This window comes from Salvelinus fontinalis, chromosome 34 (assembly GCF_029448725.1).
Source record: "Salvelinus fontinalis isolate EN_2023a chromosome 34, ASM2944872v1, whole genome shotgun sequence".
Classification (NCBI taxonomy): domain Eukaryota; kingdom Metazoa; phylum Chordata; class Actinopteri; order Salmoniformes; family Salmonidae; genus Salvelinus; species Salvelinus fontinalis.
The window spans coordinates 1791449-1818524 of record NC_074698.1 but is presented as its reverse complement, the minus strand read 5'-3'; the positions used below and the strand labels follow the sequence as shown (position 1 = coordinate 1818524).

Genomic DNA, 27076 nt, shown 5'->3' with positions numbered 1-27076 from the left:
CTGAGCACTGGTCTCACCTATGTGCATGCAGGCTCATGCACACATCTGGCATGCCATTCATGGAACACAAACCCACTTTTTTGAGGGGGCCCAACTGAGTCAGAAGCATGCGTCATGTCTGACTGTTCAAAGTCCTTCTCTCTACTGGCTGTGTGTGCTGTGGGGCTCTGTAGAGGCAAGCAGGCTTCCTCTGAGTGACAACACCACACACACGCATGCACACACTAGGGTTGGGCGATATTTGGGGAAACCTATTCCATGATATGCTCCTCCAAATATTGCAGATATTATATTATTATCATTATTATCATTATCATCAGCATTGTTGATGACAAAATATTTCCACTGTGCTTATTTATGATAGTATGGCCAGGATGCCTTCTCGGGAAGAAGATACACGTATGACAAAAATAAATAAAGGCTTTATTCATATTGAACATATGTTCTGATAAAACTGCACAGTTCTGATTTGTCAGGTTCAAATATCCCCAATACTCAATATTATCATATAGTCTATCAGCCAACCCTAACACACAGACACACACTGCTGCTGGTGACAAGCCTACATTAACCAGGTTGGTTGTGTTTGGTCGAAGTCACAGAACACTGTGGTGAAACATTCCCAGTGACAATCTCCATCTCGGACTGAGCATCTAGGTGCACCAAACACACAGGGTGGTGCTCAACAGGAGCGAAACGTTTCAATACACAAAATAATCTGTTTATAGTGGACAAAAAGCCAGGACGAAGAGGTGAGTAGAACACACACCAAGACTGGAGAGGAGAGAGTGATAACACTCACGTACGAGTCACTGAGTCACTTTGTAAACAAAACACAGAGAACTGGAGATAAAGGAACCCCCTTGCTCTCTTTCTCCCTTCCTTCCTCACAGGCTGAACTCACAGGGCCAGTTCATTCACCAAGGCATTTCCAGGAATCAGGATACATTACCCCCAAAAACTAGCCCTGCTGCCACAAATACAACCCACTCTCTCTGTAACCCACCCTTCCCCCCCAACACCTATCGCCCTTCAGGAGAGTTACTGGCAGAATGGTGGCTAACAATGCAATCCTCTGAACCAATGATTTCCACTGTCTTTCAACTAATAGGCTACTTCAGAGAAAATGACACATTAATAGGTCATATTTGATGTCCACAAACAAAGACCTCTCTCTATAAACTGGAGCTTTCCATTTCAGTTCCACGTTTTAGATTAGGTGGCCTTAATACAGTACAAATGTAAGCTGTAGGCTTAGTTTATGTACACTGAATAAAATAAAAAAACGCAATATGTGAAGTGTTGGTCCCATGTTTCATGAGCTGAAATTAAAGATCCTAGAAATGTTGCATATGCACAAAAAGCGTATTTCTCTCAAATTTTGTGCACAAATTTGCTTACATCCCTGTTAGCATTTTTTACTTTGTCAAGATACGATAATCTATCCACCTGACAGGGGTGGCATATCAAGAAGCTGATTAAACAGCATGATCATTACACAGGTGCACCTTGTGGTGGGGACAATAAAAGGCAACTAAAAGGTCACAACACAATGCCACAAATGTCAAATGTTGACATTTGTGAGCGTGGAATTGGCATGCTGACTGCAGGAATGTCCACCAGAGCTGTTGCCAGATAAATTTATGTTCATTTCTCTTATGGTAGAGAATTTGTTAGCACGTCCAACCGGCCTCACAACCGCAGACCACTTGTATGGCGTCGGGTTGGCAACCGGTTTGCTGATGTCAACGTTGTGAACAGAGTGCCCCATGGTAGCAGTGGGGTTATAAGCAGGTATAAGCTAAGTACAAAAAACACAATTGCATGTTGTCGATGGCAATTTTAATGGACAGAAATACCGTGAATGAGATCATGAGACCCATTTTTTTTAAAGGTATCTATGACCAGCAGATGCATGTGTGTTCCCAGTTACGTGAAATCCATAAGTTTAGGGCCTAATGAATTTATTTAAATTGACTGATTTCCTCCTATCAACTGTAACTCAGTAAAATCTTGAATGGGAAACATGAAGGAATATTATTTTTTAAATCTCTATCGGCCAAACGTTACCTTTTCACAGAGACAGAAGAATAATGTGAAATTTTTTCCAAGAGGGCATCCAGAGTCTGAAAATCCAGCAGATCGTTAGATTTAGCATGCATCTTGTAATCCATCTAGAAGCTTCCCTCAACACAAAGCAAAAAAAGAAAACAGGAGAAGTTTGGCTCCCTTTCTCACAAATACAGGAAGAGAGAAATCGGTTCTTTTCAAGGTTCCAATATAAATCCGTTTCACAAAATCCATTAACAATAATCCACACACGAATAATCCAAAGATCCAGGTTTAAGTGAGGGGTATTCCTTGAAAAAAACAAAAAAACAAAACAAAACAGAAAAGGGCCAGGGAGCGGGGTAAGATTGAGCCTGTTGAGGCCTGGCTGGAGCCGGCTGGCTGAGTTAGCTGTGTGTGCCGGTCTCCTTCGCTCGACCCCCTCCCCCTCTCAGCAGCAATACAACGGCCCAGTAGCCACAGGCTCCTCGCCCCATTGTGTGTCCACCCCGGGCCTCCCCCCTCACAAGCAGTAAGAGTGAGAAAGGAAGGAGAGAGCTCCGGTAAAAAAAATTTTCCAGGAGGAGAGTTTGCTTCTTTCCTTTCTCTCGTAGCTCTTCTCTCTCTCAAACACACACACAGCAAGCGGCGTGCGGTGGTTATTCAACGCTGAAAATGGCTCGACTGTTTCGCTTCCTCATTGAGCGCTAGTCTCAGCCCACAGCTTGTTACCCCTCCCTCTCCCTCCACCCCCCCCCCCCATCAATAGCTTGAGGTCCCTCCCCCTCTCTCTCCCTCCCTCCACACCTTTGGCACACCACCCTTCTTCCCTCCCTCCCTCCTTCCATAACACCCTGCCCCTCCCCCACTTGCTGTTCTCCTTTCGGGCTGATCTTGTGAATCAAAGCCTGCTTACACCCACCAAACCAAGGGCTACCTTATCTAGTGCTCTCGCTACTTCTCCCTACATCCCTCCCTCACCGCCACACTGCTGCTGCACGCGTACACACTCACGCAGCACGTCTAGACTAGGCCAAAACAAAAGCATCCACGCCGGCCAGGCTTTTGTCAATGCAGAGAGAGAAAGAAGAGAAAATACGAGAGAGAGATATGTAAGACTGCTATAAGAGGGGAAGGAACGAGCTATCCATTCCTCCTTCACAAGGCCAGTGGGCCGCCGCTGCTAAATTGTAAATAACACATTTGGGATGGTAACATTTTCAGAGTAAACTTAAGCGAGATAAAGTATGTAGAAAATAATGGAGCTATACATTATTTCAATAAGGTAACCTTCGAAAACTAACAATCACCAAAATAAAAACTAGACAGTGAGGGAGAATCTAAAACTCTCAAAACGACATGGGGCCTCCTTTGAATTTGTTATGTTTGAGTCATCCGGATAGCATAAGAACACAGTGTAAACCACGGCAAAATGTGTAGAATTGCATCAAATTAACTTTAAAACAACCAACATTTTGTCTCCGCGGCCAATAGGAAGGCCTATAAAAACATTGGTCAGAGACGGCACCGTTGGCTGAAATAAATCCCGCTTGAAACAGTGGATATTCATCTCCCACAAACTAATATCAACACAGACACGGGGGAGACATTTGGCACGAGACAGGCTGTTCAAACATACAGCCCAACAATATACTGGGGAATAATGGAATTCCCACACAAGTTAACAGAAAGGCATCCCTTGCTTTACGAGCGTAATAAAACACTTGTAAGCAAGTAGTCATTTCATTCAAGGCTGTGTGTGTTTGAGGGAGAGAGTGTGACACACACAGCTACAGCGTTCCCCAGAAGACAGTTAATCCCCCCCGTAAATCAGCCAGCCATCTGTCTCCAGAAACAGTGATTCACCTCATCATGACCCATTAAAATGACACCAATCAAGTGTGTGGAGCGTACCTCGTACCTACTGTCTACCAAATAACATGATGATGACAAGAGACCACTTCACATACAACTGGAGAGAGAGAGCAAGAGAGAAAATTGAGGGCATGACAGAAAGAGTGACAGAGCAGAAGGGAGAGATCACCCATGTCCAGAGAGATAGATTGCAGGAGAGAGAGAGAATGAAGCCTGCTGTGCTGTAATTAAGACCGGGGTGTCTGAGGGTACAATAGTACCTGGGTTTCAGTTATGAAAATGGGGCACCAGACACTTGACAGCAGGATTTTAATTTACAGGACATTTGAGAAATTTACCGGACCCATATGCATTTGGATGCGTGTCCTTTCCTTTCACCTTGAAGATGTTAGAATAACTGACCACATTTACTTTTCCTCAGCCAACAAGACTTGAAAGGAACAGAAAAATCACTAGCCTATGCATAGGCAAAGCCTGAGTTGTTTGGTGAAGCAAATGTTCCCCATAAAAATGCACCTTTATAATAAAGCATTCCACGAATCATCGCATTTGCAGACTGATGTAATATAGCCTACTAGTCGTAATGTGATGAGTAGATTAGATAGTCATAATTTAGGCTAATATAACACAATCACTGTTCGCAAAAAAGACTGTTCAATGCATGGCTGAGCGAGGATAGCGTAGAGGCCTGGGCTATATCAGAAACGTCTCATCTTTCTTTGCACCGAAAAAAAACACATTTCATGCAATTCTACTAAACTTGTGACTGGAAACACTAGCAGAATCTTTTAGAATATGACAAATTACAGGGTAGCCTACGGTGCTGACACTGACCAACAGATCAGTAAAAACGACGTTGTCCATACAATAGGCCTACGAGAAAGGGAGACAAATAGAATGACATCCATCTAAACTAGAGGAAATTATTGTCCAAAAACAAACAGTGGCACTGGCCCAACAATGAGAGTGAAGATGCGCTGTGCGCATGGCCGATGCACTCCGCTGGCCTAGTGTTGTTCGCTCAATTAAGTTATTTGATATGTCGATTGTTTTGTTTCGTGTATTTTCTTTGTCTTCTCTTTATGTTAGATAGAATGTATTCCAAACTATGTTATCCCGCAATTTAATTTGGAAATATTGCGATATGCCTGGCTGGGCCTATACTTTTCACTGACAGGCGCAACTCAATAATATACTTGCTATTGCAGCATGTGCTGCACCAATTGCGTGCGCTGCCTTTCCTTCCGATTGTAAGCAATGTGACTGTAGGCAAAACATTTATTTATTTTGAAGGCTAGGGGAAGCTAATGATCCTCTGTGGCCAAATCATGTTTTATTAGCCTATTTTGAATAATTGTATTTATTTTGGTATAGACAAGAGTAGGCTAATAAGGCAATATAATTTAGGCAATTTAATTCAATTTACTTAGGGAAAGCTTAGCTTCCCCTAGCCTTATGGATGCGCCGCCTATGAGCCTATGTCAACCTACTATTCACCATAGTAGAAAAGTTGACATTCTATCGGTCAGCTTGTCGAGAAAGAAATAGCCTAAACAGACTCTGGTACGATAGATCCCAAATTCATACAATCAGTAGGTCTAAGCTTCATAAAAATTAAAAAGCAATTCATATTTTTTTCTTCTTCTCCCTGACAAGTGGCCTGTGCCAATTTTATTTATCGTCTTATCCATTATTTTTAAATGGACAAAAGCCGACTATTAACAGCTAACGAAAACCCTGAGTAGTAGACTGAGCTCAACCAACTGAACGACACCCCTGGGTCACATTTACCTCATGGCTCTGAGGCACAGATCAAGGCTCTGTTCAGGGGGTGCAACATCACAGAACAAATGTTTAGGTAGAAATGTATTGTGTGGAACAGATATCGTTGTCTGTCAGACCATTTGTTCATTGTTCAATTGACCTAAGTCACGTGATTAATGTGTGTTATGCAAGAGCAAGCGAGACAGAGAGAAAGAGAGCGAGAGAGGGAAAGAGAGCGAGAGGCAAAGAAAGAGATGGAAAGCGAGATAGAGAGGAAGGGAGAGAAAGAGAGCACGGTTACATGCACACAATAATACGATTGTGGAGAATCAAATTCATATATTAGTTCAATTAAAACATGTACATACTTTGCAAGAAGAACAATCTCTCTAATAATCCTGTATATATTACATCTGAAATCAGGCTACCTGATGGGACTTGTGATCAATGCAGAAAATCGGCAACCCAATTGTTGTTTTACCACAGTTAGTGACCATGTTATTTTTGCAAATACTATTTGATTCTGAGTTTGGACATATAAAGCTTTCGCTACTGGTGATGGCACATGCGCAGATCAATCACACCCACCGCACTAAAAACACACACTTCAAAAGGGGCAGTGCAGTTTAAAAAAAATGGTTGTTTCTTGTTTTTTTATTTATATTTCTACACCGAGGTTGAAATAACAGTCTGAAATTGTGAAAATTATGATATGCCCTTTTTGTGTAAGATGTTTGGAGAAAAAAAAGCCTGGAATTTCAGCCTGCTCGTGTGGGATGGAACTTTTGTTCCACATCATTACATCACAATGTGATCTGATTATAATAGACCAATGACTGTTCATCTGAGTAAGGGGATGGGCTCTAGACCATCCTATCAGCCAATCAGGGCTGTGTATATAAATATCTTCATATTTGTTTCTGACACCTACACAATTAGACTGCGGATTTCAAGGGTCAAAGGAAAATCGGGAAGCGCTGGGCGATACATCAAATTAATTAGATTAATTCAAATATATGTTTAGCGTGATATTCCAAATGCCTGTATCGCAAGAATCAAGCTAGGGATGTCTTTTTGGTCACATCTCCACCTGTGCCATGTGCTCCATCCCATTTATACACACAAACACACAAAATCTGCAATAAGCATAAAGCACAATTATATAAGGAATTGGCAACTGGTTCTCAATCTGAGAAATAAGGTAGGCCACTTGATTTCAACATCTGAACAAAGTGGACGGGCTAGTATGCTGTTCAAACAGTTGAGGACGGACAGAATGGTGTGTTCATAACAATTCAACTGTTCTACCTTGTCAGTTAGCAAATAGATCCAAGTTGGCTAAACTTGAAATAAAAAGATTAGCTGGCTTGTGCTTGAGAGATTGATTATGAGACCTGTGTTAATGTTCTATAATGCCTGTGCTACAACAAGTTAGCCATTATTAGTGAATGTGCATTATGCATGGTTCTGCTTAACTTTATAACAAAAAGGGCATTTTCATTAACAGACTTGAAAGCCAGATCAGTGATTATTGCAACAAAAAAAAGCAGGTTAAACTTTTTATGTGGTTGCGGATGGCTTAGATTTAGCCTAGGCTGCACAAAGTGGTAGACAAACACGCGCACACACAGACAGGGGCATTCCTGTGCTTTTGCCACTTCAGCAAGTTGAAGGAAAATATGTATCACTTACGCATTTTGTTCATGTCTTATAACAATCTTTGGCAAATTAATGGATTTTCTAATCAATTCAATACATTTAGTTGATTTTCCCACTAAGTTCATACAATATTGCTGAGCACTGAATTCTATACTGTTGTCTAGCCTTGACCAGTGACAGATATGTCAGATCTGATTCCACACATACAGCCAGTGTATGTATGGGTGTCTCAAATGGCACCCTATATTTCCTATATAGTGTACTACATTGACCAGGACCCATAGAGTTCTGGTCAAAAGTAGTGCACTACACAGGGATTATGGTAACATAGGGCTCTGAACAAAAGTATACACTGGTCCAAAGTAACGCACTTTAGAGATTAGGGTGCCATTTCAAACACCCATACATACACTGGCTGTATGTGTGAAATCAGATCTGACATATCTGTCACTGGTCAAGGCTAGACAACAGTATAGAAATCAGTGCTCAGCAATATTGTATGAACTTAGTGGGAAAATCAACTAAATGTATTGAATTGATTAGAAAATCCATTAAATTGCCAAAGATTGTTATAAGATTGTGCAATTTCTAGGACCCCTTCTGTATTACAGACACTGTCTTCCTAGCAGCACGCCCTCACCCCCTCCTCCCAGACTGTCCACGTGCCATAAGCACCCCTACACAGGGACAATACAGCAGCTGCCAGAGTGACAAAGCGCCAACTTCACCGATTCATAGAGGCTGGGTCTACGTCCCGAACGGCACAATATTGCTTTCGGACCTGGGCAAAAGTAGTGCCTTCGGAAAGTATTCAGACTCCTTGACTTTTCCCATATTTTGTTAAGTTACAGCCTTATTCAAAAAAAAAAATGTTATAAATAAAAAATACTCAGCAATCTACAAACAATACCCCATATTGACAAAGCAAAAACAGGGCAAGAATTTTTTGCAAAAATATAAGGGGAGCACACCTAATATAGATTTTTTATTTTTTACAAGTTTAAGCTTATTAACCCCCTAGAGTCTAAGACTTGAATTTGGCCGTACTGCTATTTGCCCATAGAAACGCATTGAATACCCGATTCATACATGGAAAAACAGACAGTGAAAAAATAAAATAAAAAGGGAAGTTTGGTTTTAAGTGTCTGTCCTATATCTGAGTGAGAAGATCAAAAATAATTTATCATTACCCATATTTAATCCCTGTATTCAACTACTTATTTTTTTCAAATGGAACTGTGCTACCTTCAGACGAGTCTTGTGGACATCCTAGAGCATGTACATGTTTGTGGGAGTCTCCCCTTTCCATAGAGGGGTCACAATAGTGTGTAGCCAAAAATATTTGGTCGCGACAGACAGAAGTTGGCAGATCGGTGGTACCGACTTCAGACAAGTCGAGTGGCGCTTGTGGGGGTCGTAGAGCAAAACAGACCACAATCGTGTTCATGAGTCATCTTTCCATAAAGGGGACATATTTTTAGGCCAAACCGTTCAGACACCACAGACATTTTTTGGGAGAAGACCGATTTTCGGGATGTCTCCTAGTCTGACAAACACTGCTGTAGCTCTGCTACCTTCCACCGCAGCCGCAGAATGTCGACGGAATGAGACAAAAGAAACGGATCTCTCTTGCTTAAAACAGACTGATTTTGAAGTTTTTTTTTTTTACACTAATTAGACATTGACTCTAGGGGTTAAGAAATGATTAAATGCGAGCCGGGAAAAACCTTGCAGGAGGAGTTGAAAACCAAAATGGCCAACAACCTATCCTCCCACTAGGCCCATCATAAAAGCTTTAAGACAAGTTAAAGTTATGAACAGTAGCTTATTTCCAAAGTATTCGAACCTACGGTGTTAAAGTCCCTGCGGCTTTCAAAAATAACAATAATTAAATTCCATAGCCTAAGCATAGGCTACTTACTTTCAATCACAGCTTTATGAGACAGACCAGCCAATATACCTTTTGACTGTTTTATGTGGCAAATAAAGCAATTATTATCCAGTTCTGCAGACGGTAGGCCGCTTCTATTCAACCCATGATGTCGGCCTATTGCTCAGACGGTCACTGCTCAATCATGTACACGCCACACAAACAGACACACAGGACTAATGTTGACATCGCCCTACCTTACTGAGCACTTACTGCAACATTCAGTCATGGATGGGAGAGGGGAGAAGGGGGCTGTATGGGTCTGGCTTCCTGCATTACTAGGGAGGATGGGATGGGGGGTTGGGTCAGAAGGCAGGAGAGGCACACACACTTGGTCACACACAATTCAAATGTTATTTGTCAGATGTGTCGAATACAACGGTAGACTTTATAGTGAAATGCTTGCTACGAGCACTTACCAACAACGCAGAGAAAAAATTTTTTTTTTTAAAGTCACGCAAGAAGAATTAAACACTGTCTCTCGCACACACACACACACACACACACACACACACACACACGAGATGAGTGGGCCAGGAGGAAGTGCCTTCAGACTTCAGAGGCCATTAATCATGTGGGCAACAGAGCAGCCAAAACCAACAGGGACCCCGGTCGAGGAGAGAGAAGGGACAGCCAGCCAAGCTGCTGGCTCTGGGTGTGTGTGTTTTTACATGCAATTAAGGGCATGGGCGAGGTGTAAGGGCACCTCTTTTGGTCATGTGTAAGGGCATGGGCGAGGGGTATAAGGCAGGTGATGGATAGGGGATGCAGAAATAGAATAGTACACTGTGGGACAAAACCAGGAAAACAAAGCCCTTTCAAATCCTTGTGCCAGGCACTCATCTCATAACACAAGAACATTTTGAAACTCAAAACAGAACAAAACAAAACACTGGAACGCACACACACCTGTCTCAGGGTCACATTAGCAGACATACACAGGCTGCCATGTTATTAGATGGTTATATGTCACTGAAACTCCCCACTGCAGAGCTAGGTCTTGTTCAGTGGGTCACTAACTACAATCAGTGGTTTTATTGGACAAATGCAGGTATTAGCCTAGTGCCTCCCTGTTTCACTTCAATTCGAAACGCTTTCTCCCGGCTGAACACGATCAGGTACACATTACACACTTGGCCAGGGAAGCTATACTCTTCCCTCAGTCAGGGTTCCAGAGGAAAATATACTAGTACGCTAGATGATAAACTTACATGTGTATCTCTGCGTGGAGGTCCTTATTCGAGAGTGCATTTCCTCTCCGGCCTCAATCAGCAAAGAGGTGCCGCGTGGCCCAGCCCGTCACCTGATCCAGAGAAGAGTCCCCTTAGAGACGCTGGCCCAAGCCCAGCTAATAGATCACAGAGCACACTGCTGATGAGGAAAAGGGGAGCACACCTGGGAAGAGGACAGAGAAGACAGTCCATGAGAACACCAGCGAGAGAGAGGGAAGCAAACTCTCAAACATGACGCACACACAAACACCCTAGGGTCTAGACAAATCTGGGTCGCATTCAGGAAGGTGCAACGTACATGGCAGATAGAAATGTCACCTGTAGAGCTGACATGATTCACACACTACAGGTAAGAGGCATGTGTGTTACTCACTAAATAATATTTATGCCTACATCTGATTCTCAACGACCCTAAACGTTGTTTCATGCTGAACACAGCCCAGTGCTACATTCTCTGGTCCTGGCTTGGCACACATGATGCAATCAGACTGCTGTTTTTAGGAAAGGTGTGCAAGGGGGAGTCATGCAATCTCCATAGACAAACATTGGCAGCAAAATGGCCTTACTGAAGAGCTCAGTAACTTTCAACGTGGCACAAGTCAGTTCATCAAATTTCTGCCCTGCTAGAGCTGCTGTAAGTGCTGTTATTGTGAAGTGGAAACGTCTAGGAGTAACAACAGCTCAGCCACAAAATGGTAGACCACACAAGCTCACAGAACAGTACTGCCGAGTGCTAAAAAACAACGTCAGCACAAAAACTGTTCATCGGGAGCTTCATGCTCGCCATCATCAGACTCTGGAGCAGTGGAAATGCGTTCTCTGGAGTGAGAACGCTACCTGTCCAAATGCATAGTGCCAAATGTAAAATTTGGCAGAGGAGGATTAATGTCTGGAGCTGTTTTTCATGTTTCGGGCTAGGCCCTTTAGTTCCAGTGAAGGGAAATCTTAACGCTACAGAATACAATGACATTCTAGACGATTCTTTGCTTCCAACTTTGTGGAAGGCTCTTTCCTGTTTCAGCATGACAATGCCCCCAAGCACAAAGCGAAGTCCATACAGAAATAGTTTGTCGAGATAGGTGTGGAAGAACTTGACTGGCATCCACATAGCCCTGACCTCAACCCCATCGAAGACCTTTGAGATGAATTGGAACACCAACTGCGAGCCAGACCTAATCGCCCAACCTCACTAATGCTTGTGGCTGAATGGAAGCAAGTCCCCACAGCAATATCTAGAGGAAAGCCTTCCCGGAAGAGTGGAAGCTGTTATAGCAGCAAAGGGGTGGACTAACTCCATATAAATGCGCATGATTTTGGAATGAGATGTTCGACAAGCAGGTGTCCACATACACTACATGACCAAAAGTATGCCGGACACAGCTCTACTGAAAGGCTTTTATGGAATGGCATACAAGGGAGGCATGATGAGTCAACAGTCTAGATGCAGTCAATGTTCCAGGAGCTGCTTTCAGACAACTTCATCAGGGAGACGGATAGAAAATCCATACGAGCTGTTTAATATTAGACGACTAGTATAGTTTTACCATAAACATGATGGTAATAATCAAGACTGTAAATCATTATTGATTAATGAATCATGATTAAACGGGAAGAGGTTGAAATTAAGTGCTTTTGTTTATCCAATAAAATCTATGGATTTTATTGTTCGCTCCCCTCCATTCAGAGGTTATACCCACAACTAGGCCAAGGATGGAGTTACCATGGTTACTCAACCACAGAGAGTACCCGCAGATTTTCTCAAGGAGGGAAAGAAAGTAAGAGAGGGCAATTCCACAGTAACATAATGATACTGGACTATTTTTAATATGTTCACAGAACATTTTACTAAAACTAATTTACTTGAACAGTGCAGATGCAATGTTTGGTAACAGAATTATGTTTTTTGCTATTTGTGCTGGCATTCTGTGACCAAAATTTGCATCTGTACTGTTCAAGTAAACATGTTGTTAAATTTTCTGTGGAAATTGTTGTGTTTCTTGTGCATAGAGTTGTATGGTTTGTTGAACTTTGCAATCATTGCTTTTTTAATTGGCATGCATTTTAAGAGACAAACCTGAGTCTCAGCATCATTTTGTCACTGTGGAATTGCCCTATAGCTACATGGCCTCAATGACAATCTGAACAGCATATAGACAGATGTAGCCAAGAAATGATCCATGCCCCACCTTAAGCCTCAAAATCAATATCCTCACTAGGGATGGACGCAATTCAATTCAAGAGTTGTATTCGATTACCATTAAATGGTGTGAACGTTTAAATGTTAAAACTTTTAAAACTAAATTGGGATCCTTAACAGTAAGAAAAATCCCTAAGTGAAAACGTTGATGCAGAAAGTAAACAGCCTCGTGTTTAAATTTCCACAACAACTAAGAGTGTTGAAGCGCGAGGTTCAACTTCCCCGCTCTTTGGTTGCCCTGGCTACCAAACCTGTGCATATACTGTGTTTGAGCGAAGTGTTGCATCTCAATAACCTAGCCAATTCATTGATGCTAGGCCCTGCTTTATTGAAGGTTCGAGACATTGCAAGCCAATAAATTATGATACACAGGATTCCATTGCGAGATACAGTTTTTGATTGCCAATAGACAGGCCTAGTGCATGGTTCTGACTGTCTACCTGGTGGTCAACCTGCTTATACTGTGCCCCTCTCCCGGTCCCTCTCTAGCTAGCTATGAAAGATGCGAGTGTTTGTGTTCTCGGAAGTAGGGCAACTAATCACTCCTCCGGTCCAAAAATACTAAATCGTAGGAGTCGATTCACCAATTATTTTGGAGTCAACTATCCACCATTAAGTTATCATTGTTAAAAACTTCTTATGGCTGAAGGGGCAGTATTGAGTAGCTTGGATGAAAGGTGCCCATATCAAATGGCCTGCTCCTCAGTCATAGTTGCTAATATTTGCATATTATTATTAGTATTGGATAGAAAACACTCTAAAGTTTCTAAAACTGTTTGAATTATGTCTGTGAGATTAACAGAACTCATATTGGCAGGCAAAATTCTGAGTTGAAATCAAAACAGGAAGTCAGAAATCTGAGCTTGTATGTATTCACCAGAGTCCCTAATGAAATCCCCTTGAGATATGAATGATTGTGCACTGCCTATGGGTTCCACTAGATGTCAACCATCAATAGAAATTATAATGAGACTTCTATGATGTTGTGGGAGAGAATGATAGCAGAATCAGTCAGGTGTCCATCAAGCAGCCATTTTCTGATCATGCTTTTTCCTCATGGTAGTCACTTATGTTCCATTGCTCACGAAGACAAGAAAGAATACTCCGGTTGGAACTTTATTGAAGCTATATGTTAAAAACATCCTAATGATTGATTCTGTACTTAGTTTGAAATGTTTCTTCGACCGGTAATATCACTTTTTGTCCGATATAACGCTGACCAGAATTAGTGTTTGGATATGTAAACCAGACGCGCTAACAAAAGAAGGTATTTGGACATAAATAACAGATTTTTTCAAACAAAACAAACATTTATTGTGGACCTGGGATTCCTGGTGTGCTTTCTGATGTAGATCATCAAAGGTAAGGGAATATTTATCATATATTTTCTTGTTTATGTTGACGCCATCTTTGCGGCTGTGGTGTTTTACTTTTGAGCGCCGTCTCAGATTATAGCGTGGGTTTCTTTTTCCGTAAAGTTTTTTTGTAATCTGACACAGCGGTTGCATTAAGGAGAGGTATATCTATAATTCCATGTGTATAACTTGTATTATCATCTATATTTATGAGTATTTCTGTTGAAACAATGTGGCTATGCAAAGTCACTTGATGTTTTTGCCACTAGTGAATCTAGTCGCCTCAAAGTAAACTCAGATTGATTAAATTCAAATTTATATAAAACAAACAAAACATGCATGTATTGTGTAACATGAAGTCCTATGAGTGTCATCTGTTGAAAATAATCGAAGGTTAGTGATTAATTTTATCTCTATTCTGGTTTTTGTGAAGCTATCTTTAGCTGGGAAAAATGGCTGTGATTATTGTGGTTTTGTGGTGACCTAACAATCGTTTGTAGTGCTTTCGCTAAAAAGCCTATTTGAAATCGGACACTTTGGTGGGATTAACAGCAAGATTACCTTTAAAATGATACATGAATGTCTTGAGGAATTTTAATTATGAGATTTCTGTTTTTTGAATTTGGCGCCCTGCACTTCGACTGGCTGTTGTCATATCGGTCCCGTTAACGGGACCGCAGCCATAAGAAGTTTTAACAGTTGGAAAATGGCAGCGAAAGGCAAGCGACAGCAGCAAAGTCCTGTATGGCAAGAAGTTAAACGAGAAAGAAATACAGTAATGGCAGTACAGGTGCAATGCTTAATTATTTGAAAGGGAAGCACCGTGGGACCCAAACCGTTGCCAGCAGCAGCAAAGCTGCATTGTGAATTCACGTGGAACTTTATGCATTTTATCGTTTTAGTGCTAACCTGTTAAAAAAAATAGCAGTAAAAAAAAAAGAAAAGAATCTTCCATTTGTCACATCCCAAATTAATATAGGCCTAACTTTCTCGCTCTACTAATATTGTGAATATTTAACATGCATTTTTCTGGAAATCTTTTGTTACATCCTGCTTTCGTTGCTAGGCTGGACGGTGGAGTCGTCACACATTTGACTTGATCAAAGGGTTTAGCCAAATTCTCCTGTTCTTCCTCTTACCTCAACACCCCTCCTGTCTTTCAAACCCCCTTGTGTTTACAGCACATTTTATTGGATGCTCCCTAACTATTTCCACTACCTTTTGACACAAATCCAGATGCTTGTGGTACCAGTGTAGATAGATGCGGATGGACATATAAACACACTAACCTAAAAACTTCATAAATGCAATTGACTTTCAGAAAAGCAATGCAACAGAACAACTCCGAGGGGTCCTGGTACATAGAGTAGGCAAAATACCATTAAGTGAAGTGTGTGTACTTAAGGATACAAATACAAGGCCTGGGCAACATCAATAGGTGAAATGCTTGTTCTGACCCTAATCAGAGGATCCTAACGGTATGCCAAAGTCGAGAGTAATCAGTCAAAACGAAAGTACAGCGTCGACAGTAGCAGCGAAATTGTCACGGAAAACAAGGCTACGATACTGTACTTGAAATACACCAACAATGTTCACTCTATGGATGAGATTTCAGACAAACAAAATATGACAATTCAGCTTGTTGCCTTACATTTGTTCTATAAACCGCCAACGTTTTTCCACTTCTCTTCAGACCTCCCGGGACAACACAAAATGGCGACTGCAAGCAAGCAGCTTCAAGTCCCTATTCAAAATCCCAAACGCCTTTTCAAATGTTTTGTTACTATATTACTTTAGTGGCAACTGTATAAGTGCAGATGTCACGGTTTCGCCAAATCGAGCAAGAGAACACGCTTAAAACGAAGTCTCGTTAGGTATACAAAGAGTCCAGTCGGAAGCAGCTAACGTTAGCTAGCAAGCTAACGTAACATTACAGTGGTGGATCCTTGGCGTAGTTACGAAATATTACCTACTTCAAATCCAGTTGGGGGAACGAAAATGGCGTTGTATGAACAGTCACTTGTCATTGTCAAATTGTCTGCCCAGATATGTGAGAAGTAAACACGTTCATCCTCGTTAAATTTGGAAAGTGACCACTTGTTAAAAATCCAGCTAGTTAGCGACCTACTGAACTGAAAATGTGTTTCTTGCGTATCTTCTCTTCTAGAATGTAAGCTAACTACGTAACAATTTTTGTACCAGTATTCCCAAAAGGTTCGGTAGTCTCGCGCATACCATCCAACACAGCAAGCTGATCTCATACGAAAGCAGCTTTAGTTGGCTTACTTACTAGTTAATCAACTAGTTGTCAATACTGTTGATGTTGTTAGCTGGCTAACAACTAGCCAAGTCAACGACCTGTGGCAAGTGATAGCAAGGTAGCTATCTAGCTAACTAATACTAGTGATGATAGGTAGCTAGTTGATACAGTTAGCTTAGCTAACTGTAATCTTGTTAAGAGAGGCCCGTGGAAATCCAAATTAAGTAGGTTGTGATGTAATCAGGACAATACTAGGCCATAACGTTAACACTGAAGGGTTCGTTTTTTGTTAGCTTAGTCAGAGATATTAGAAAGGGATATCTTAGTTAGCTTGTTCAATTCCCGTGTCTCAGTAGCAGGCCTACAGACCGCTCGCTCCCTGTAGGCGCACGCTACGACGACCTCAAAAACGACGGAGTCCTTAGATTTGTGGTCAACAGGAGCTTCGTGTGAAATACATTACTTTATAAAGGCTGCATTCACACGGTGTGAAAAAAAAAAAAAAAAAACGAATACGTTTTACCTCTTTTATTCGGTTGTCAAGGTGCGCGGGATCTTTCTTTCCCAGGATCCAGAACAAACACCTCTCGTCGTCGGTGACGTCATGCGCAGACAGAACGTGAAGTACGTAACGCCGCGTACACGCACAGGTTGCATTAGTACATTTTAGTCTTCACAATCTCATGCGCTGCATCACAACAAAAATAATCACGCTACACATTATCAGCTTCTTTATTGGTTTATCTACTTCAGTTCGTTATACCACATGGCAAAGCAACACACAAGTGTTTACCCAAAAGGCTCAAACTTTCCATTTACATGGGCACCTGCTCTCACCTGGGGCCAAAGCCAGGCCACTGCTTCTTTTGAGCTTGCGTTTACATAACACTAGCTAACTGTGAACTTTAACATAAGCTGTTTTGATTATGCAGAGGTGTTAATTATTTAATCTATATTAATACCCGTAAAGGAATTCTGGGATACTAGTAGATGTAAAACCTGAGTTGTCAAGAGGTAGAGGAATGCACTAATTGTGCAACCTTGCCTCATTCCTCTGTTAACTTCAAATGTAGGTGGTGTGGTTTTAGAGAGCTATTACTTCCATTGTAAAGAGTTCTTATTGCTACATGCATAACAATTGTTGAGGCTAATACACAATAAAGCCCAATGGGTTATTAGGCTCTGGTTCATTCTTTCAGTGCTTTAAACTTTGTTTAGGCTACACATTATTAGATTGTGTAGACAGTCTGAAAATGTTGACAGTACTGTCTGACAAACTAAAGCAAATTCTGACATTTTGTGTATGACCATGTCATAAGTAGTTTTTTATCTGATGTTCATTAATGTTAAACTTTCCTTTCCTCTTGCATGGTGATTTCTTCTACAACCTTCAGAGGGAGATTTTCCCAACTGATGAGAAGATGCATGTGAGTGTGTGAATAAGGTCATGTTATTATGCCAACATGTCAAATCACATTTTATTTGTTACATGTGCCAAATACAACAGTGAAATGCTTACTTTACAAGCCCTTAAGCAACAATGTAGTTAAAAAAATACCCCCCAAGAATAAGAAATAAAAGTAACACATTTTCTCTTGATTTAGGAACAATGAAGTATGACAAATATCAATGCCTACTAATAGTGATACTTTTGGAGGGAAAATATTTGAGATTAAAGGAATATCCCACTCCCAATACAATTTAAAAATTTATATTATTGCTTACTAGGTGTGTCCAATTTGGTAACCACTCCCTCTTCTAATTAGGGCTAATTGGAAAAGCCTTTCAAAAGAGGACATTGTATTCTCCTTTTCTGTACTCCCTGACGAAGACCATGCAGCCGAAACTCGTCGGTTTTTAAACAACTTTGTTTCAATTGAACATGCCATACTAATAAAGGCATTTTAATTAATTATATTAAGAGTGCCTTGGTCCTCCTTTCTTTTTGATGACCAATTTACACCTTTTACCAAAGAGCACTTTCTATCTACCAAAATATACTATAGTGTACCTTAGTAGCGCTTCCCTTCCTCCTCTTTGCACCCTATTACCTATTTAGTATACTACTTTGACCATTGCCCATATGGCTATGGTAAAACGTAGTGCACTTTATAGGAAAAGGGTTGCCATTTGGGGTTGGAGAATTTTGGATGTCGTGGAGCATGTAGGCTATACTATACACCCTTTGGGAGGGTGTGCTGGAGGGGGACCTTAAAGTTTCCCCTTTGAACTGAAAAGTCTCACTGAAAAGATTTTTATGAAATGCTTTATTTCACTGCAGTCAAACCACGACTTGACTGTTGATGATCTGCTCTGTGATGGTGTTGATGTAAACCTTGTGTGTGTGATTGTCTCAAAAGATGTGTGAATGAAATATGAGAACAGAATCATATGGCTTGGAATGTTATTTATTTTTTATGATTTAGAATACATGTCTTTTGTAAATGTATGTTTCAACTCTGTCCTTAATTAAAGTTTAAATGTCTCTTTGTTGAACCTCTTCAGTTTGTTTTGTGATGACTTACTTAGTTTGGAAGATGACCATTCTGGTCTAGAAACAGTATGATGTCACAAAGCCCCTGTGTTGTGATTTGGACCATGCTGTGACATGTCATTTTATTTCTGAGTCGTGTTCAGTTGGGAGAAAACATTTAGAATCAGGCAGCTACTAGCTGAAATCATCCAATGAGAACACAGATTTATATTTTCCGTTGTAAAACGTTTTGCTACGGTGTGCTCTAATGAACACAACCCTGCATATAGTCATCTACTGTATCTGCCCTCTAGTAAGTCAAGTTGTATAGGGGCCTCTGGAAACGGGACCATGGAGGATAGTAGGCGGTTGGCAGCTTGCATACCCGCACAGTGCTCAGGAAACACTTCTGGATGCACAACTTCTCTGTCTCCCTACTCTTGGATGAGCTGGGAAATGTGGCACGAGTCACAGGGTTGATTTTTCTGAAAAGTGTGCTTGCTTGATGGCTCCTTTACTGAGGAATCTCCAAGCTGAGCATGGAGAGTGGTACAGCAGAAATATGGTGTTGTCACCAACTCTAGAGTGCAAGGGAGCTTGTAGTTGAATCTGTAACGTCTCCTCGATTCCTCCTGTCCTCTTGCCTCCTGAAAACATCAGAGGGAAGCAAGAACAGACAGCATTAGAGGCGAACATCCAAGATTTGATCCAAGAAGTCCAGCACCACTCAGTCCAATGGGGAAAGATGTTTGAATTTGAGTGCCAAACAACAGTCAACAGCTTGTCTGGAGTCCTGGACGACTGCATGTGTAGACTGTCATTTCGTAAGGTTAGCTAACTTATCATAAATGAAAGGCTCTGCCTTAAAACTGTATATTTGTCCCAAATGGCACTCTATTCCCTATATAGTGCACTACATGGGGAATAGGGTACCATTTAGGATACAGATAAGAAAATTGTTGCTAAGTGGAGTAAAATTAGATAAAATCTCCCATCTAAACTCAGCAAAAAAAAGAAGACCCTGTCTTTCAAAGATAATTCGTAAAAATCCAAAAAACTTCACAGATCTTCATTGTAAAGGGTTTAAACACTGTTTTCCATGCTTGTTCAATGAACCATAAACAATTAATGAACATGCACCTGTGGAATGGTCGTTAAGACACTAACAGCTTAAAGATGGTAGGCAATTATTAAGGTCACAGTTATGAAAACTTAGGACACTAAAGAGGCCTTTCTACTGACTCTGAAAAACACCAAAAGAAAGATGCCCAGGGTCCCTGCTCATCTGCGTGAACGTGCCTTAGGCATGCTGCAAGGAGGCATGAGGACCGCAGATGTGGCCAGGGCAATAAATTGCAATGTCCGTCCTGTGAGATGCCTAAGACAGCGCTACAGGGAGACAGGACGGACAGCTGATCGTCCTCGCAGTGGCAGACCACGTGTAACAACACCTGCACAGGATCGGTACATCCGAACATCACACCTGCGGGACAGGTACAGGATGGCAACAACAACTGCCCGAGTTACACCAGGAACGCACAATCCCTCCATCAGTGCTCAGACTGTCCGCAATAGGCTAAGAAAGGCTGGACTGAGGGCTTGTAGGCCTGTTGTAAGGCAGGTCCTCACCAGACATCACCGGCAACAACGTCGCCTATGGGCACAAACCCACTGTCGCTGGACCAGACAGGACTGGCAAAAAGTGCTCTTCACTGACGAGTCGCGGTTTTGTCTCATCGGGGGTGATGGTTGGATTCGCATTTATCGTCGACGGAATGAGCATTACACAGAGGCCTGTACTCTGGAGCGGGATCGATTTGGAGGTGGAGGGTCCGTCATGGTCTGGGGCGGTGTGTCACAGCATCATCTGACTGAGCTTGTTGTCATTGCAGGCAATCTCAACGCTGTGCGTTACAGGGAAGACATCCTCCTCCCTCATGTGGTACCCTTCCTGCAGGCTCATGACCCTCCAGCATGACAATGCCACTCGCCATACTGCTTGTTCTGTGCGTGATTTCATGCAAAACAGGAATGTCAGTGTTTTGCCATGGCCAGCGAAGAGCCTGGATCTCAATCCCATGGAGCACGTCTGGGACCTGTTGGATCGGAGGGTGAGGGCTAGGGCCATTCCTCCCAGAAATGTCTGGGAACGTGCAGGTGCCTTGATGGAAGAGTGGGGTAACATCTCACAGCAATAACTGGCAAATCTGGTGCAGTCCATGAGGAGGAGATGCACTGCAGGACTTAATGCAGGTGGTGGCCACACCAGATACTGACTGTTACTTTTGATTTTGACCCCCCCTTTGTTCAGGGACACATTATTCAATTTATGTTAGTCACATGTCTGTGGAACTTGTTCAGTTTATGTCTCAGTTGTTGAATCTTGTTTATGTTCATACAAATATTTACACATGTTAAAGTTTTCTGAAAATTAACGCAGTTGACAGTGAGAGGACGTTTCTTTTTTTGCTGAGTTTTGGTAAAACATCATACATGAATTGAGACGTGTTATGTTCCATTTCAGAATCTTATTCAAATGTGCTAAATGAAAGAGAAATTATGAGAAAGATTAAACAACATGTTCTTCTCCTCATGCAGGACACAAAGGGAGGAAGGTCATACCAAAATGTTTGTTTGAGAGGAGAGTGACCACTGTTCCACATGTTCATGGCCATGCTCCCAACCTTTGTGGCTTCCCAATCAAGATCGGATCCGGAGGTACCTGCGTCTTCGTCCTCGGCTCTGTCTCTCTCTCCGGTGGCCTCTACCTCGTGTTCAGATCCTCAGAAATCCCAGCCATGAGGCTGCCTGAAAGACCGGCCCATTCAACATCACCAGCTGTCATCAAAGGCAGCTCTATGGTGAGAAACACCTCGGTCCCCAAGGCAAAAACCCTGTGCTACCCAGGAGCACGAGTACAGGACATAACAAGGCTGCTTCCTACTGTTCTACCACAGATGCCGGGAGCTGACACTGGCATAGTCCATGTCAAACGACATCAGGAGGGCTTTCTTGGAACAAATGAACATTTATTTTAACTGATTTTACCATTAAAAGACTCCAAAAAATGGCCAATCATTTCAGGTCCAGTACCATCGTTAGGCCGCGGGTGTGAAAGATTCAGCGGACTGCTGGCATTACACATCTTGCTAAAAGACTTGCTAGAGTCACTTTTATTGATAACTTTGACACCTTCTGGAAACAGAAGATACTCTATAGGAATGACAGAGTCCATCCAAATCATCTTGGCTCCTGTCCACGCATTTCAAGGCTGCGTTGAAACAATTACTGCCAAATGTTATTTTTATTTTATTTAACTAGGCAAATCAGTTAAGAACAAATTCTTATTTACAATGATGGCTTAGGAACAGTGGGTTAACTGCCTTGTTCAGGGGCAGAACGACATATTTTTACCTTGTCAGCTCAGGGATTTGATCTAGCAACATACTGCCTCATACTGCCAACATACTGACTCAACTCCAGCCACTTCAATAATGGGAATTGATGGAAATTATGTAAAAATGTACCACTAGCTACTTTAAACAATGCCACTTAATATAATGTTTACATACCCTACATTACTCATCTCATATGTATATGTATATACTGTACTCTATATCATCTACTGCATCTTGCCATCTTTATGTAATACATGTATCACTAGCCACTTTAAACTATGCCACTTTATGTTTACATACCCTACATTACTCATCTCATATGTATATACTGTACTCTATACCATCTACTGCATCTTGCCTATGCCGTTCTGTACCATCACTCATTCATATATTTTAATGTATATATTCGTATTCATTCCTTTACACTGTGTGTATGAGGTAGTTGTTGTGAAATTGTTAGGTTAGATTACTCGCTGGTTATTACTGCATTGTCGAAACTAGAAGCACAAGCATTTCGCTACACTCGCATTAACATCTGCTAACAATGTGCATGTGACAAATACAATTTGATTTCATTTGGATTTGGCCCAACGCTCTAACCACTAGACTACCTGCCACCCCATAAATGATCCAAGACCAGCTCAGTTAATCCCTACCATTGTGACAATGAGTCGTCATAATGCTGCATCAAATGTACATGATCTTAGGGGCATTGGCAAACACAATGTAAGTCATTTAATTTATGTACCCCTAATTGCACCGAATACATATGTTTATCCTACAGCTATTGTAAGCAGTAATCATGAGCCTATAAACCAGAGTTACACTGTTAGCACTGAGGCGGTGTGCAATAGTAGGTAGACCACTTTATGCAGCTCATCCTGCACTATCAGCTCCAATGTAAGTAACATGAGTAAGTCTACCTCTGATAAGCTTCCCAGTAAACCATTAAAAACAATCAAGCAACCCAGAAAAGTGCTAAAAATAGCCCATATTTACATATGTAGCCGAAGAAACAAGGTCCATGAAGTCAATAACTTGCTTGTAACAGATGACATTCATATTCCGACTATCTCTGAAACTCACTTAGATAATACCTTTGATGATACAGTGGTAGAAATACATGGTTATAACATCTACTGAAAAGACAGAAATGCCAACGGAGGTGGTGTTGTGGTCTATATTCAGAACAACATTCCTGTAAAGCTTAGAGACGATATAATGTTAAATACTGTTGACAGCAGTTTTTAACAGGTTCATCTGCCTCACCTCAAGCCCATTATTGTTGGAAGCTGCTATAGACCACCAAGTGCTAACAGTCAGTATCTGGATAATATGTGTGAAATGCTTGATAATGTATGTGATATCAACAGAGAAGTATATTTTCTGGGTGATTTAAATATTGACTGGCTATCATCAAGCTTCCCACTCAGGAAAAAACTTCAAACTGTAACCAGTGTCTGCAACCTGGATCAGGTTGTCAGTCAACCTACCAGGGTAGTTACAAACAGCACAGGAATTAAATCATCAACATGTATTGATCACATCTTTACTAACGCTGCAGATATTTGCTTTAAAGCAGTATCCAAATACATAGGACGTAGTGATCACAATATAATAGCCATATCTAGGAAAAACAAAGTTCCAAAGCCTGGGCCTAATATAGTGTATAAGAGGTCATACAAGAAGTTTGGTTGTGATTCATATGTTGATAATGTAAAGAATATTTGCTGGTCTGTGGTGTGTAACGAGGAGCAACCAGACGCTGCACTTGACGCATTTATGAAACTACTTATTCCAGTTACTAATAAGCACGCACCTATTAAGAAAATTACTGTAAAAATGGCAATTAAGTCTGGCAGCCCAACTGATTGGCAAACATACTGCAAATTAAGAAAGAATGTGACTAGACTAAATAAAAATAAACTACACTATGAAACAAAGATAAATGATTTAAAGAATGATAGTAAAAAGCTTTGGGGCACCTGAAATGAAATTTTGGGGTAAAAAAGCCAACTTGGCTCCTTCATTCATTGAATCAGATGGCTCCTTCATTCATTGAATCAGATGGCTCATTCATCACAAAGACCAATGATATTGCCAACTACTTTAATTACTTTTTCATTGGCAAGATAAGCAAACTTAGGGATGACATGCCAGCAACAAACTGACACTACACATCCAAGTATATCGGACCAAATTATGAAAGACAAGAATTGTACTTTTGAATTCCTTAAAGTCAGTGTGGAAGAGGTAAAAAATTATTGTTGTCTATCAACAATGACAAGCCACCGTGGTCTGACAATCTGGATGGAAAATTACTGAGGATAATAGCAGATAATATTGCCACTCCTATTTGCCACATCTTCAATTTAAGCCTACTAGAGAGTGTGTGCCCTCAGGCCTGGAGGGAAGCTAAAGTCATTCTGCTACCCAAGAATAGTAAAGCCCCTTTACTGGCTCAAATAGCCGACCAATCAGCCTATTACCAAACCTTAGTAAACTTCTGGAAAAAATGGTGTTTGACCAGATACAATGCTATTTCACGGTAAATAAATTGACAACAGAATTTCAGCATGCTTATGGGGAAGGACACTCAACGAGCACAGCACTTACACAAATGACTGATGATTGGCTGAGAGAAATCGCTGATAAAATGATAGTGGGGGCTGTCTTGTTAGACTTCAGTGCAGCTTTTTACATTATTGATGATAGTCTGCTGCTGGAAAAATGTATGTGTTATGGCTTTACACCCCCGGCAATAATACTTGTCTAACTTAACACGGAGGGTGTTCTTTAATGGAAGCCTCTCAAATATAATCCAGTTAGAATCAGGAATTCCCCAGGGCAGCTGTTTGGCCCCTTGGTTTTTTCAGTTTTTACTAATGACATGCCACTGACTTTGAGTTAAGCTAATGTCTATGTATGCGGATGACTCAACACTATACACATCAGCTACTACAGCGACTGAAATGACTTCAACACTCAACAAAGAGTTGCAGTTAGTTTCAGAGTGGGTGGCAAGGAATAAGTTAGCCCTAAATATTTATAAAACTAAAAGCATTGTATTTGGAACAAAACACTCACTAAACCCTAAAACATCAACTAAATATTGTAATAAATAATGTGGAAATTGATCAAGTTGAGATGACTAAACTGATTGGAGTAACCCTAGATTGTAAACTGTCATGGTCAAAACATATTGATGCAGTAGTAGCTAAGATGGGGAGATGTCTGTCTATAATAAAGCGATGCTCTGCCTTCTTAACAACACTATCAACAAGACAGGCCTTAGTTTTGTCGCACCTTGACTACTGTTCAGTCGTGTCGTCAGGTGCCATAAAAAAGGACTTAGGAAATTGCAATTGGGTCAAAATAGGGCAGCACGGCTGACCCTTGGATGTACACAGAGAGCTAATATTAGTAATATGCATGTCAATTTCTCCTGGCTGAAAGTGGAGGGGAGATTGACTTCATCACTATTTTTATTTATGAGAGGTACTGACATGTTGAATGCACCGATCTGTCTGTCTAATCTACTGGCACACAGCTCCGACACCCATGCATACCACAAGAGGCCTCTTAATAGTCCCCAAGTCCAGAACAGACTATGGGAGGCACACAGTACTACATAGAGCCATGACTACATGGAACTCTATTCCACATCAATTTTTTATTTACTTTTTATTTAACTAGGCAAGTCAGTTTAGAACAAATTCTTATTTTCAATAACAGCCGAGGAACAGTGGGTTAACTGCCTTGTTCAGGGGCAGAACGACAGATTTCTACCTTGTCAGCTCGGGATTCGATCTTGCAACCTTTCGGTTACAAGCCCAACCACTAGGCTACCTGCCACCCTAAGTAACTGACACCCCAAGTAACTGACACAAGCAGTACAATTAGATTTAAAAAAACATATAAAAAAACACCTTATGGAACAGCGTGAACTGTGAAGCAATTACAAACATTGGCACAGACACATGCACATACACATACACACACGATAACATACGCACTATACATACACATGGATTTATTACTGTAGATATGTGGTAGTGGTGGAGTAGGGGCCTGAGGGCACACAGTGTGTTGTGAAATCTGTGAATGTATTGTAATGTTTTTAAAATTGTATAAACTGCCTTAATTTTTCTGGACCCCAGCAAGAGTAGTTGTTGCTTTGGCAGACATTGGCAGACATGGAAGATATAGATGCATGAGGGTTGTTTATTCCGTAGGGAATCACTTTTTCTCACATCTTCAGTAATAATATCTCCCCAATTTCCATGTTATTTGTATTAGGTGGGTTACGTCGACCTCAACCTGTCTGAGTATGCAGGCTCTGGGTATGTGACCCGATACTGCCTCCTAGAGGGATATATGAACAAGGACAACAAGCTGGACAACTCCCTTCTCAAGATCAGCCACAATTATTTAGGTCCAAACTGGGACCCTACTCCCTTTATAGTGCACTCCTTTTGACCAGATCCCTTAGGCCCTGACCAAAAGGAGTGCACTATAAAGGAGAAAAGGAAAAGTAGATAGTCCTCAGACAGCAGTACTTAAGTCATAGTGAAATAATGAAAAGTGGGTGCTCTTAGAGTAATGGAAGTTTGCAGTTGATAAGTACATTTTGTGAAAACAGTCTTGTAAAAAAAACAATCCTGTATAACATGTTTGATTTATTGGTTAGTGTCACGAGAATCTTCAATTCCAATGATAATAACAATCAATCAATAACTCTGACCAATCCCCTAGATCTGTAAGACCACGGGTTTTAATAATAATTAGTCAAAGACTCAGCTTATGCAAAAAGAGAGTACCGTTTATTCAGAGAACGTTCTGAAGTCCATTATACAAAGACATCCATTTTATAGCTGCGCACAT

At 41.2% G+C, this 27076-nt stretch overlaps 1 protein-coding gene across 6 annotated transcripts in view; it reads right to left on the bottom strand.

Annotated features, from left to right (window-relative positions):
* Positions 1-16925, bottom strand: part of LOC129832827 (bromodomain-containing protein 4-like) — a 49905-nt gene extending 32980 nt beyond the window's left edge. For 2 of the 6 annotated variants that reach the window (XM_055896861.1, XM_055896864.1), the window contains exon 1: positions 2071-2730. In XM_055896861.1, the coding sequence (XP_055752836.1) occupies positions 2071-2174 (104 nt within the window). In that variant the 5' untranslated portion in view covers positions 2175-2730. Of the gene's footprint in view, positions 1-2070; positions 2731-10488; positions 10673-15712; positions 16011-16034; positions 16793-16844 lie in introns of those variants that run through there. The other 4 variants (XM_055896865.1, XM_055896867.1, XM_055896866.1 and 1 more) reach the window with 4 other exon arrangements.
* Between the last annotated feature and the right edge of the window lie 10151 nt (positions 16926-27076).